A 12,500-nucleotide genomic window follows, 5' to 3' on the forward strand; every position below is an offset into this window, starting at 1 on the left:
AAAAAAAGATGCACAAGATTGGATATGGGGAATAGTATGCCGGGATGCAGAAACATGAAGAGAGTCAAACAGCGTCTGAAAATAGTTCTCCAGGTTCGCTGGAGGGGCTAGTTTCTAGGGAAACATCTCGGAGAGTCCCGTCGCTTTTCAGATCAACTTTATGAGTCCGGTGCTCCGGACATGAGGTAACAATGAGACCGCAAAAATGTCTCTCGCCTCTCCTCCGAGTGACGAGGCCAGCGCCTCGGAGAGCCGCTAGTGCTTAGAGCTGCTAGCTGCTAGCGCTTTGTAGCGTAGCGTAAAAGGCTCTTCTGGGACTAGAAGACCTTCAAATGTACTTTAATTGAACGAAACCGTGAGAAATCGTAAAATTTGAAATAATCTTCTTTACTTCCTACTCACATCAACAGGAAGTGGGCGTGTCTAGAACCTGGGTATTATTTCAAGCTACCGTATGACTCAAACACACCGGGATGAACAGGGCAAACGATGAGGAGGGGGGGGGGGGGGGGGGGGGGGGGTTCAATGGTGGACTTCAGTTTGGGTTCAGGTGAATGGGCGCTGCAAATGGAAGGGTTAATCACACACAAGCACAGGCGGACACAAAGTATAAAAATGAAGGAGGGGGGGGGCATGCGGAGTTTATAGTGTTGGTGGGTGGGGTGGGGGGTGGGGGGGGGGGGGGGGTTTGGGGGGATGCAGGGTTAGGACTGAGATCTCTGCTGGTCCAGGCCGAAACAGGATGAAAGGAGTTCCAGGACAAACTTACCCTAAACTCTTCCACCTCTTCTTCCTGCAAGCAAGAGGTGTGAAGATTGAAGCGTGACTTAAAGACAAGTTCAGGGGGGCGGGGTTTGAGGGGGGGTGGGGGTGGGGACAAGACTATGTCGAGGTCATGCCACCACAGACAAACAGGAAATGATCGGAGATGGGAGGACACCAGACGTATGACATCTCCCCATATCAACCTGAAGAGAGAGCGTGTGTGTGTGTGTGTGTGTGTGTGTGTGTGTGTCGTGAAAGAAAACCCATCGTGAAAAAGAACCCCCCCCCCCCCCCATCACATAGAGCCCCATGAGAGCATCCTGAGCCTGGAGCACGAGGGGAGTGTCTGCAGGGGGGCGGACCAACACCTCCACCTCCACCTGGCCCCCGTGCCAACGACCCCAGGAAGTGGGTGTGGGTCTGTGATCCTGTGGGTGAAGGATCCAGGTGGGCTGGTGGAGGTACGTGGTGGTGTAGTGCCCCCCCCCCCCCCCCGTCAGTTTCAAAGATACACCTTGATACATTTTCTTTTTAAAAAAAACCTAAAAAAATTGACATTTCCATGACATTAGCCTCTAAAGATCTCCGTCTTCTTGGCTAAATTAACATATTTGGATGAGACACTTGTGTGATATCGTTAATTAAAGGAACAGTTCACCCAAAAACAAAGATCTGCTCCTCTCACCTGTACCGCTTTACTTAAATCAATCTAGATTGTTTTGGTGTGAGTTTTGAAGATCCCAGCCGTACAGATGACACATTCGACATCAGCGTCTCTTTCCAGAAGTCATGACATGGTTACTCAAAACAAGCCACAAGCCTTACTGTGATAAATTGAACTATGGTTTAAAAACCAGTTCCTCCATGAAACTGCTCACAACAAAAGTCATGCTGCTCATCTTCAGTAACCAGTTCACCATTTCTGGACACTGGCTGGTGATTTACGCACCGCGAACCGAGTTCCCAAATAGTCCCGTTATATATTGAAGAGGAGGCAGACATCTGCAACTCACACCGGAACACTCTAGATCTGATCAAAGCACTACAGAGAGAAGTCGATTGTGGGGTGAACTGTCCCTTTAAAGCCTCCGCATGAAGAGAGACGCTGAGAAGGAACAACAACCGACCTCTGTCTGAACATCAGGGCCGGGTCCATGTTGGCCGAGGTCAGACGCACCACGTGTCTGATCTCCTTGGCGATCATCCGCAGCTTCTCAAAGTTCACGAGGCCGTCGACGCTGGAGTCGTTGCCTAAAGAGAGAGAGAGAGAGGAGGAGTCACGCGTGGAGGAGGAGGAGGTGGAGGTGGGTGTTTTTTGGGGACATTTGCGGAGATATTTCTGTGTCGAATCCTCAAAGTAAAAAAAACCTCTTTGTTCTGGTCTCCTTCTTCTTGTCTGGAAGATCAAAGTGGTCTTTCATATTCAGTCATGCTGAGACTTTTTTTTTTTTTTTTTTTGGGGCAACTTGCACAATTAGGGAAAACTTTCTCTGTGTGGCCGTGCCCTAACCCTAACCCGCCACACAGACACCCTAAGTCAAGATGGGGAAGCCTTTAGCAGAAGTAAACCTCCTGAGTGAGACTGAAATTGAACCTTTAGACGCAGCACAGAGGAAGTAGGAGACCTTAGACCGAGCAGAATGACATGTCCAGAAACAAGGGCCTCAATGGCGTTGAATGTAAGTAGACGTAGCCTCTGGGTTCCCCCCGTCTACCTTCGTGTAGGAAGGTGAGGTCCTTCTTGACCACGGGGAACAGCGGGATGATGGGCGGCTGCATGCTCTGGCTGCTCAGGACGTTGCGGTACTTGGCCATGTTCCTGGACGGGTCGAACACGTCCTGCAGGTCCCCGAACAGCTTCTCGTACTTGCTGGGCAGCTTCTCCCACGAGCTGCGCAGCCGAGCCACCGGCGCCAAGTTCAGGCCGCTACGAGACGAGGGAGGGGGGGGGGGGGGGTAGAGGGAGGAGAAGGAGGTTGGTTTTAGTGTGCATGATGTGGTTTGACAGATAATATGATAATAACAACCTTTCTGTGAATATTATTTGTGTTATTTCCCGAACTCCTGTCCTTGATTCTCTCTTTATTAGGTGCTCTGTATTTCAGCAGGGTGTGTGTGTGTGTGTGTGTGTCTCTCACACACACACACACACACACACACACACACACACACACACACACACACACACACACAGTGCAGCAGCCGTGCCCCCCCCCCCCCCATCAGCGGGCAGGTTATGCATCAGAGAGCCATATGTGCAGAAGACGTCCCGCCGCGAGGAGGAGTGTTGAGGGTCACGGGTCGGACACTTCTGTTCTGAAGCGACTTCTACGGCAGCGAGCCGAGTAACCGGGTGGTTTTGGTCTCTCTCTCTTTTATATATATATATATATATATATATATATATATATATATATATATATATATATATATATATATATATATATATATATATATATATATATATATAAATATATATATATATATATATATAAATATATAAATATATATATATATAAATAGCTCAGTCTAACAGCCATCTGAAGCCAGAGGGGATTAGCAAACAGCTACAAATGATAAGTGTAACCGTTGCTGTGGGACGCTTATTTCTAACCCCACAGTGTTGCTAGAGTCTGTGTGGTTTTGGGGGGAATAATCAGGGCTGGTTCAGTCAGCTGGTGGGAGAAGGGGGGGGGGGGGGGGGGGGGGGGAGTAGATGCTCGCTGTCACCACTTGAACAAGAAGAACTAAACCGAGGAAATCGATGAAACAGTATTGAGCCCACCTGATGATGGCGAACATGGAGTTGAAGTTCTTGCACTCTCTGCAGTGCAGGGCGATCTTGATGAAGTGCTTGATGGTCTTCATCCTCTTCAGGGCGTTGGGCTCCTTCAGGATCTCGGTGGCGACCCAGAAGGTCTCCTGGTTTATCACCTCCTCGAACTGCTTCAGGTTTCCACTTCCCACCGACGAGTCCAGTTTGAACAAGTCGTCCACGTACCTGGTGAACCACGACAAGGAAGTTAGAATATATATATATATATATATATATATACTGTATATATATATATATATATATATATCTCATGAGAGTTATTGCGGGTCGTCGGCCGGTTAAAAAGGTCAAACGTACTCTGTGGACTCGATGTTCCTGAAGAGCTCGAAGTCTCTCATGGAGAGCTGGGCAGCGACCTCCATGGTGCTGAGCTGCAGCAGAGAGATCTGGCTCTCTCTGAGGAGGTCTTGAGCGTCCTCGTCCGAGCACAACGTCTCCGTCTCCATGTTGTTCTTCAGGTAGTACCTGGAGGAGGAGGAGGGGGAGGAGGGGGAGGAGTCAGACTCGAGAAAACTATATTTTAAGCAATGAAGGCGTTAAGAAACTACATTTTAAGTTATTTTCTAATCTAAAAAATGTTTTATATACATCATGCCGTGTTTAAGAAGACCTGAAACTAGAGATTGAGACCATAAACTCATGTTTACAATGTTTACTGAGGGAATAAATCAAGAGAGAAGTAGAGTCATTTTAGACTAGACTTCTATACGACCAGAGGAGTCGCCCCCTGGTGGACACTAGAGAGAATGCAGCTTAAGACACTTTGCAGCCTTGACTGCTCCTGATAAATAAATCCACGGAGCTGAATACACAAACACAGACCTCCTGCTGACTCTGCACCACGCACTGGACATGTTGTCATGTACAAACACTGACAGAGACGTGAGTGAGGTGAGATGAGAGGACGGTAAAGCATTAGACAGAGCAGCGATCTATAGGTGCTGCTTGTTCATTCCTCTGCCTTGCAAACCATCCTTTTTTTTTTCTGCTCTCCCAGGCGACATCACGGTGCGGCAATTTGTTTTTCGCTGCAGCTCAGCCATCCATCAACAACACAGGGACGCCGTTGCCACGAGTGTCCTCCGAGTGTGTGTGTGAGTGTGTGTGTATGTGTGTGTGTGTGTGTGTGCTTTCCTGTTTCTTGGTAACAAGTCTCTGTGAATCTATGCATGTAAATAGAATGCGTGCGGGTGTGTAAAGGCGCTTTAATCTGCATGCAGAGATACGCCGGCTGCGTCTGCGTCGATATCTCCGTGTGTGCGGATGAATTATTCCGGAAGGCCTCCGCCCCCGACAGAGGATGAAATATTCATGTTACCTAGTTGGGAGAGAGAGAGAGAGAGAGAGGACCGACGAGGGACCGCAGGAGACGAGGAGAGAGCCGGGAAGACGGAGAAGCCGTTTTTTTTTTTTTTTTTTTTTGAAGCAGACTTTTTTTTTTTTTTACGGCCGCGGTTCAATTATCCTTCATGTTCCACTAACTTTGGCCTTAAACGGGGAATGTGTCTGGCAGCGAGACGGCACAGTGATGCGCCAGACTGGGAGAGACACCAAGACAAAAAAAAAAACCCAAAACATACTGGCAATGAGGCAAAGTGTTTCCTACCTGAAGGTTGTGTCCACAAGAAAAGTGGAAGTTTCAAAATGAGAAACTAGCAGGAGGACGCTACGCTTTAGCTCCAAAAAAAAAAAAAGTGTCCCTTCTACAGCCACTCCCCCAAAAATGATTATAATGAACGTATTCGTCAAACACGGCTACCGTCAGCGCTCACAACTGTCAGGCTAGCAGCTTTTAGCGCGGCGCGACGTCTTCTTGATTTGGGAAAGACGTGCCGTATTTCTTCGTCCAGAATAAAGCTCACGCCACGTACAAAGTAGTGAGAATTTGAACCGAGCCCAGAAAATGTTCCCTGATTGAAAACCCTTTCAATCAGAGGGTCGGCGGTTCGATCCCCGGCTCCGCTAGTCTCGTGTCAATGTGTCCTTGAGCAAAGATACTTAACCCCAAAATGTCTCCCGTAGCTGCGTCTACGGTGTGCAGATAGATACTGAATTGTACGTCGCTTTGGATAAAAGCGTCTGATAAATGACCGAAATGTAATGTAATGTAATGTAATGTAAAAAAAAGGGAAAGTGTCAGGATTCTGTGCTTCGAGTCCGTGGCGTCTTTGGAACTTGGACAACGACGCTTGGTCTGCACAAAAACTCTCAAAATTGTCTCAAATTTGGCTTCCCGGCTGCTCTTCGTCCCGAAACATTTCCACAGTGGGTCTGCGGTAAACACGTGCCTCTTTGACTAACGTGCTTCCTCAACCAACCACATCCTGCCGCCTTCCGGTTGATCAAAAGCATCCTTGTTTTTCGTTGCCTTGTGTCCTTTAATAAAGTGGCAAACAAAAAACGTCTTTTGAAACCTCTGAAGGAGGTGATTGAGCCATGGCGCCCTGAACAAAGCATTGCATCATCGATATATTTGCAGTATCACTACTACTGTGTCAGTAATTGACACTTGAAGTTGCAAAGGCAGAAGCTCACAACCACTCCCTGAGGCTAAAGCGTCTTCACATTCAGCCCGTTCACCTTTACAACCAACCCTTGGTTCAGGAACGCCCTTCTTAGAGAGGCGTGGTTCCCGTGGTTACCGTGGGTTTTTCCCTACCTGCCGTTGAGCTGAATGCGATCGGCCAGTTTGGAGAGCTGGTCCGGCAGACGCCGCTGTTTTATCACTTCCTCCGGGCTCACGGACACCTCGCACAGGGAGTAGGTCTCGGGCGCCGGGAGGAGGCCGAACTCGTTGACGGCGTGGGCGACCACGTCCTTGGCGGTGGTGTCCTTGCTGATGATGATGTAGCAGCTCTGCTGGTCGGCCTTGAACACCCGGATCACCTGGTCCGGGATGTCTGAAAGAGGAGCGGAGCGGATCAGGGGATGAGTTCGATGGTTACAGTGGAGGTGGAGGCCGACGCCGCCAATAACGCAATTTAAAGGGAACGTAATGAAGGCCGACGACACAATGAAACAGTGATCCAAGAGCAGTTTTGTGACTTTTGGCATCTTTGTCCCGAGTAATGCACCAATAATGTGTCCGTAATGAAATGCGGGCTGTGCCCGGGGTTTAAAAAGGAACGCTAGCAGGTTCTGGTTTCCATATTTTATGTTTATTATATTATCAGGCAACGAGTCCTCCGAGCAGATCCGCTGAGCTCGCTGCTCCTCCTGCCAAAAAACGTCTTTGGTGTGAACCCAAACGGGCCAAGATCCAAAGACACACAGCGCTTACATAGACCAATGGTTAAGTTGATCCCACCGTTCAGCCCAACCGACGCATCGGTCTACGACAAGAGAGAGAGAGAGAGAGAGAGAGGAAGGAAGCGCGGGTGGATCGGACCGTCGAGACGATCACCGGACCAGAACCGGCGGACACAAACGCCCCAGGAGAAGAGTCGGAAATGGAAGCTAAGCTAGGACCGGATCAGGGCTGCTCCACTACCCAGCATGCTCCTGGATAACGTCCGGCAGCAGGAAACATAAGATAGTCAGCGACTGTCAGGCGGTCGGTGTTTCCCCCGATGTAGAACTCTTTTTTACGTTAAGATGTCGGCTACATTATATCCCAAGAGAATTGTTTCGTTGCAGCTGATTACGTTCCTCCTGATCCAAATACAAAAAAAAATAATACAGGAACACGGGTAGAAAAAGGAGTACGACTGCAAACCAAAGACGATGGATGATCCTTGAATCCCCTACAGGCTTATATTAACTAAATTATTTACACTTTTTATATTAAAGACTTGTGAAGCACATGATGTAATGCACTACTTAAGAGCAGTGAATGCAAAAAAAAAAAAAAAAAAAAAATTGAATAATTCATAAAGAAACAATCAAACTGCATCGTCTCTCACAGTGATGACACACACACACACACACACACACACACACAAAATAAAAGCCTGCATGCTGGAGTGTTAAATAATGGACCCCCCCCCCCCCCCCCCCCCGCTGCATTACAGATCCCCGTGTTTGAGTTGAGGAAGAGGCTGCGGCTCATTAGTCGCCGGGCAGCTTTTAAAACAATGAGTCGCTACACGAGGTCCGGTTCAACGACATTAACTCGGAAAAAACATATATAAACATATATAAATATATATATATATATATATATATAAAAGGTGTGTTTGACTGATGTTTCTTTTTCCTGCATAAGCCATTTTAGACAGGAACACAAACAAACTGTTAAATGATCATTTTGAACCGACGCCAGCTTACGCCAGCTTATGAGCGCCTCTCTACACCAGCCTCTCTAGCTTATCGATTACAACCGCGTGTGACGTTACGAGAGCTCTCCGTGACTGCAGGAGGAGACGAGGAGGCGAGGAGACGAGGAGGCCCAACACGTGGTTCCTAGAAACACGGAGATCCTTCAGAGTAATAAGTGAGCGTCTCTCCCTCCTCGAGGTCTGAGCTCACCGTGTTTATGAGGCGAAAACGCTCAGAGTCTCATTAGCTGTGATTTGTGATGCAGAGTGTGGGAGGCCCTCGGCTGTAATAGCTGGCCTGTGTGTGTGTGTGTGTGTGTGTGTGTGTGTGTGGGGGGGGGGGGGGGGGGGGGGGGGGTTAATCGTGTTTAATCCTCTGGACGAGCTGCGAGGGAATCGATTGTCATCATTAATAAGTTGTCATTCATCGTCATGGTTACTCAACGCCTGAAGCCAAACAGGATTCATGTACAGTCTTCTGGTTCTTTTATGCAAACTCTGCATAAGAGAGGCTACATGCTTCCTCCTCCTCCTCCTCCTCCTCCTCCTCCCCCTCTCGACTGTTGCCAAAGCTTTTTCCCGGTCGCTCCATCATACCGTCAGAAAGGCTATAAATCACACGTGAAAGGAGGGCGGGGAGGAGGTGCCAAGAGGAGCGTGGAGTAGAGGAGGGCGGGGAGGAGGTGCCGAGAGGAGCGTGGAGTAGAGGAGGGCGGGGAGGAGGTGCCGAGAGGAGCGTGGGGAGGAGGTGCCGAGAGGAGCGTGGAGTAGAGGAGCGTGGAGTAGAGGAGGGCGGGGAGGAGGTGCCGAGAGGAGCGTGGAGTAGAGGAGGGCAGGGAGGAGGTGCCGAGAGGAGCGTGGAGGAAGGAGGGCGGGGAAGAGGTGCAGAGAGGAGCGTGGGAGGAGGTGCCGAGGAGGAGCGTGGAGTAGAGGAGGGCGGGAGGAGATGCCGAGAGGAGGGCGGGGAGAGGTGCCGAGAGGAGCGTGAGGAGGAGGTGCTGAGAGGAGGGCGGGGAGGAGGTGCCGAGAGGAGCGTGAGGAGGAGGTGCTGAGAGGAGGGCGGGGAGGAGGTGCCGAGAGGAGCGTGGGGAGGAGGGTACCGAGGGGGGCGTGGAATAGAGGAGCGCGGAGTAAAGGAGTGTGGGGAGGAGGTGTTGAGAGGAGCGAGGATTAAAGGAGGGCGGGGAGGAGGTGCCGAGAGGAGCGCGGAGTAGAGGAAGGCGGGGAGGAGGTGCCGAGAGGAGCGCGGAGTAGAGGAGGGTGGGGAGGAGGTGCCGAGAGGAGCGTGGAGTAGAGGAGGGCGGGGAGGAGGTGCCGAGAGGAGCGTGGAGTAGAGGAGGGCGGGGAGGAGATGCCGAGAGGAGGGCGGGAGGAGGTTGCCGAGAGGAGCGTGAGGAGGAGGTGCTGAGAGGAGGGCGGGGAGGAGGTGCCGAGAGGAGCGTGAGGAGGAGGTGCCGAGAGGAGGGCGGGGAGGAGGTGCCGAGGAGGAGCGTGGGGAGGAGGTACCGAGGGGGGCGTGGAATAGAGGAGCGCGGAGTAAAGGAGTGTGGGGAGGAGGTGTTGAGAGGAGCGCGGTAGAGGAGGGCGGGGAGGAGGTGCCGAGAGGGAGCGCGGAGTAGAGGAGGGTGGGGAGGAGGTGCCGAGAGGAGCGCAGAGTAAAGGAGGGTGGGGAGGAGGTGCCGAGAGTGAGCGTGGAGTAGAGGAGGGCGGGGAGAAGGTGCCAAGAGGAGCGTGGGGAGGAGGTGCAGAGAGGAGCGTGGAGTAGAGGAGGGCGGGGAGGAGGTGCAGAGAGGAGCGTGGAGTAGAGGAGGGCGGGGAGGAGGTGCCGAGAGGAGCGCGGAGTAGAGGAGGGCGGGAGGAGGTGCTGAGAGGAAATGTTATGTTTAAATATGCAAATGAGGCATTATCTGATGGTAACCTTTGGTAAATTTAGGAGAATCTACAGATACAAACAGACAAAGTAGTGAAATAAACACCTAAATGTGTATTTGAGATGTTTTCTTTCCACCAGTCTGAAAGAAGACGCGTTAATTAAGTATGATAGATTAAAAACAATGTTTTTGCTTGTATTATTGTCACAAATCCCCTTCAAGCCAACAACGAATGTCTCCGACGAACGCGTTGCGTCCCTGCAGCCAGAGCCTGACTCAAGCTCAAGCTTTACTCTTGTGATAAAAGTCCACAGATCCACAGGACCTCGAGAGGAGCCCGGTTCTCCTTCGCTCTGGGTTTGATTGACAGCAGCCTGCGGCTCTCGGCTCTGTACCTGCTGGCGCCGGCTGATATTCACAGGTACATTAACTTCGCTGTTTGAAATGCGCTGCTGCTTGAGCAGCCGGGAGCCTGAAGGATGCAGAGTGTGGATTAACAGGATAAAGTGTGTGTGTGTGTGTGTGTGTGTGTGTGTGTGTGTGTGTGTGCGCACAGAGGCCTTCTGTATACTTACAGTAGAGTCCCAGGGCTTTGGGCAGCAGAGAGGAGGAGAGAAAACACAGTGAGTGGGAGGAGCATAGAGGAAACGTCTGACTCATCGTTTCTACGCGACAACATGTGTTTAAAATCACAGCAAAGAGACGCAGGAGAGGGAGACAGAAGAGGAGAGAGAGAGAGAGAGAGAGAGAGAGAGAGAGAGAGAGAGAGAGAGAGAGAGAGAGAGAGAGAGAGGGAGGAATAGAAAGAGAGTAAAACTTCACAGAGACGGATATGTAAATGAAGCAGAATTAAATCTGTGATATTAACAATGTTTGTATCGTCAAATGAAATGTTTTAAATGAATCTGTATTTGTTTGTTTCTGTCCTCCTCTATCAAAGCTAATGAGAAGCCTGTAGGAAACTTGATCTAATGACAGATGATTCATGTGGCACAGTTTGTGTGTGTGTGTGTGTGTGTGTGTGTGTGTGTGTGTGTGTGTGTGTGTGTGTGTGTGTGTGCGCTCCACTACAACACACACACACACACATGTGACGCAGGCATGTGTGTGTGTGTGTGCTCATTGACAAATTGCCTGTGGAATAAATCAACTATATTCACTCTACCGCTCTATTTCACCTCTCCACTTTCTCTTTCATGTCTCCTCTCTCAATATTTCATCTCACACACACAACAACAACACACACACACACACACACACACACACACACAAATCCACAGGGGCTCCTTATAGTCCAGGAGGTTAATCTTTTTCAGACGGAAACAGCTCTGTGGCACCTAAAAAATAAAGACCCAGGGTGTGAGTGTGTGTGTGTGTGTGTGTGTGTGTGGTGTGTGTGTGTGTGTGTGTGTGTGTGAGAGAGACAATAGGTGTGTAAACGTATGCTAGAGAGCTCCAGTAACGTGTTTCGGGTGTGTGAGAAGCCTGGTGTCTGCTCCGTGTGAAGGATGCCGGTTGTTCTGGAACTCCACAGACTGTATGTAGGAAGAGGACGTAGTCGTGGCGACGTCGCCCATTAGTGTGTGAGCGGCCGTTATGAAGACTCCGGCGATTTCGCCGTCGCCATCTTGGAATATGGCCGTCGCCATGTTGTTGGTTTTTTTTTGGCACCGATGAACGGAAGTGACCATATTTGGAACTAAAGCATCCCCTGCTTTATGGTCTGTTTGACTCTAAATGGAGCATAATGTACTAAATGAACATCATGCTGTATTGAAGAAGACTGTAAACTAGAGATTGAGACCATAAACTCATGTTTACAATGTTTACTTGGGGTGAAATCTCAAATGAGACGTGTAGAATAAAGTCTTTTTTTTTTTTGGTGAAATTTCAAAAATTTCAAAATTCAACAAAAGGCTTCGCTTTGTTTGTTCTTCCTGACTAAAGCGTTTGCCACACACGCTGTGTTCAAAGACCGTGGGAGAGTTGAAAATCCGACGGTGATGTCTGTTTGCACAGCTTCTTGCTATGATTTTTTTGGCGTTTTCTTCACGCTTTTCAAAGCTGCCGGTGGGTTTGGGGATTCAGAACGCAGAGACAGAGACAGGACGAGAGTCAACACGCTGTCCCTCTGGGACAACCGGCAATAAAAGGGACTATTTAGGTAGACCCCTCACTTTCACCGGGTCAGCGCTCCTCCTTACCTGCGGGGTTGGAGAAGTCGAGGACGCTGGTGGCCGGGTGCAGCAGGTCGGGGCTGCTGGACGACAGGTTGCCGGGGATGGGCATGATGGCCACGCTGTGCCGACACTGCTTGGTGCCCACAATGCTGTCGTCCTGAGACTGACCCACGCCGCCATCACTACGGAGGGACGAGGGACAGACAAAGAGGAGAGAGAGAGAGACAGAGACAGAGAGAAACAGGAGCATTAGACGTGCTCCATCAAACACTAACACTACTTTCTAAAATTGATTTGAGGCTTGTATTTTGCAGCAGTAGACATTTTTTTTTCCTCGCTCGTTTTTATGAGTTTTAAGCACAGATATCAGAATGAGTGTCTCTTCCTTCATCTCGAGAGCACATCATAACTCATAACACGGCGGAGGCTCATCTCGGGAGATTAAAATGTCCACTGTTTGCAGAATGGCGACGCACAAAATATCAATATCGCTGTATTTTTGTCTTTTAATATGCAGCAGTGGACACGGCGGAAGCTCATCCAACGAGGCGGTTTCATGGTCGGCAGGAGCTGATAAGGAGCATTCACGGAG

At 49.8% G+C, this 12,500-nt stretch overlaps 1 protein-coding gene across 11 annotated transcripts in view; it reads right to left on the minus strand.

Annotated features, from left to right (window-relative positions):
• Positions 1-765: 765 nt before the first annotated feature.
• The window catches only part of rapgef6 (Rap guanine nucleotide exchange factor (GEF) 6), a 336,552-nt gene continuing 324,817 nt past the window's right edge, over positions 766-12,500 (minus strand). For 5 of the 11 annotated variants that reach the window (XM_068735021.1, XM_068735020.1, XM_068735018.1 and 2 more), the window contains 7 exons: positions 11,933-12,090; positions 10,304-10,318; positions 6,261-6,501; positions 3,899-4,066; positions 3,551-3,766; positions 2,481-2,692; positions 1,284-2,016 (listed from right to left, as the gene is read on the minus strand). In XM_068735021.1, the coding sequence (XP_068591122.1) occupies positions 1,808-2,016; positions 2,481-2,692; positions 3,551-3,766; positions 3,899-4,066; positions 6,261-6,501; positions 10,304-10,318; positions 11,933-12,090 (1,219 nt within the window). In that variant the 3' untranslated portion in view covers positions 1,284-1,807. Of the gene's footprint in view, positions 794-1,283; positions 2,017-2,480; positions 2,693-3,550; positions 3,767-3,898; positions 4,067-6,256; positions 6,502-10,303; positions 10,319-11,932; positions 12,091-12,500 lie in introns of those variants that run through there. The other 6 variants (XM_068735024.1, XM_068735026.1, XM_068735022.1 and 3 more) reach the window with 4 other exon arrangements.

The sequence above is a fragment of the Cebidichthys violaceus genome, unplaced genomic scaffold (assembly GCF_023349555.1).
Source record: "Cebidichthys violaceus isolate CVI_PGR_0920_01 unplaced genomic scaffold, fCebVio1.0.p SCAF_69, whole genome shotgun sequence".
NCBI lineage: Eukaryota > Metazoa > Chordata > Actinopteri > Perciformes > Stichaeidae > Cebidichthys > Cebidichthys violaceus.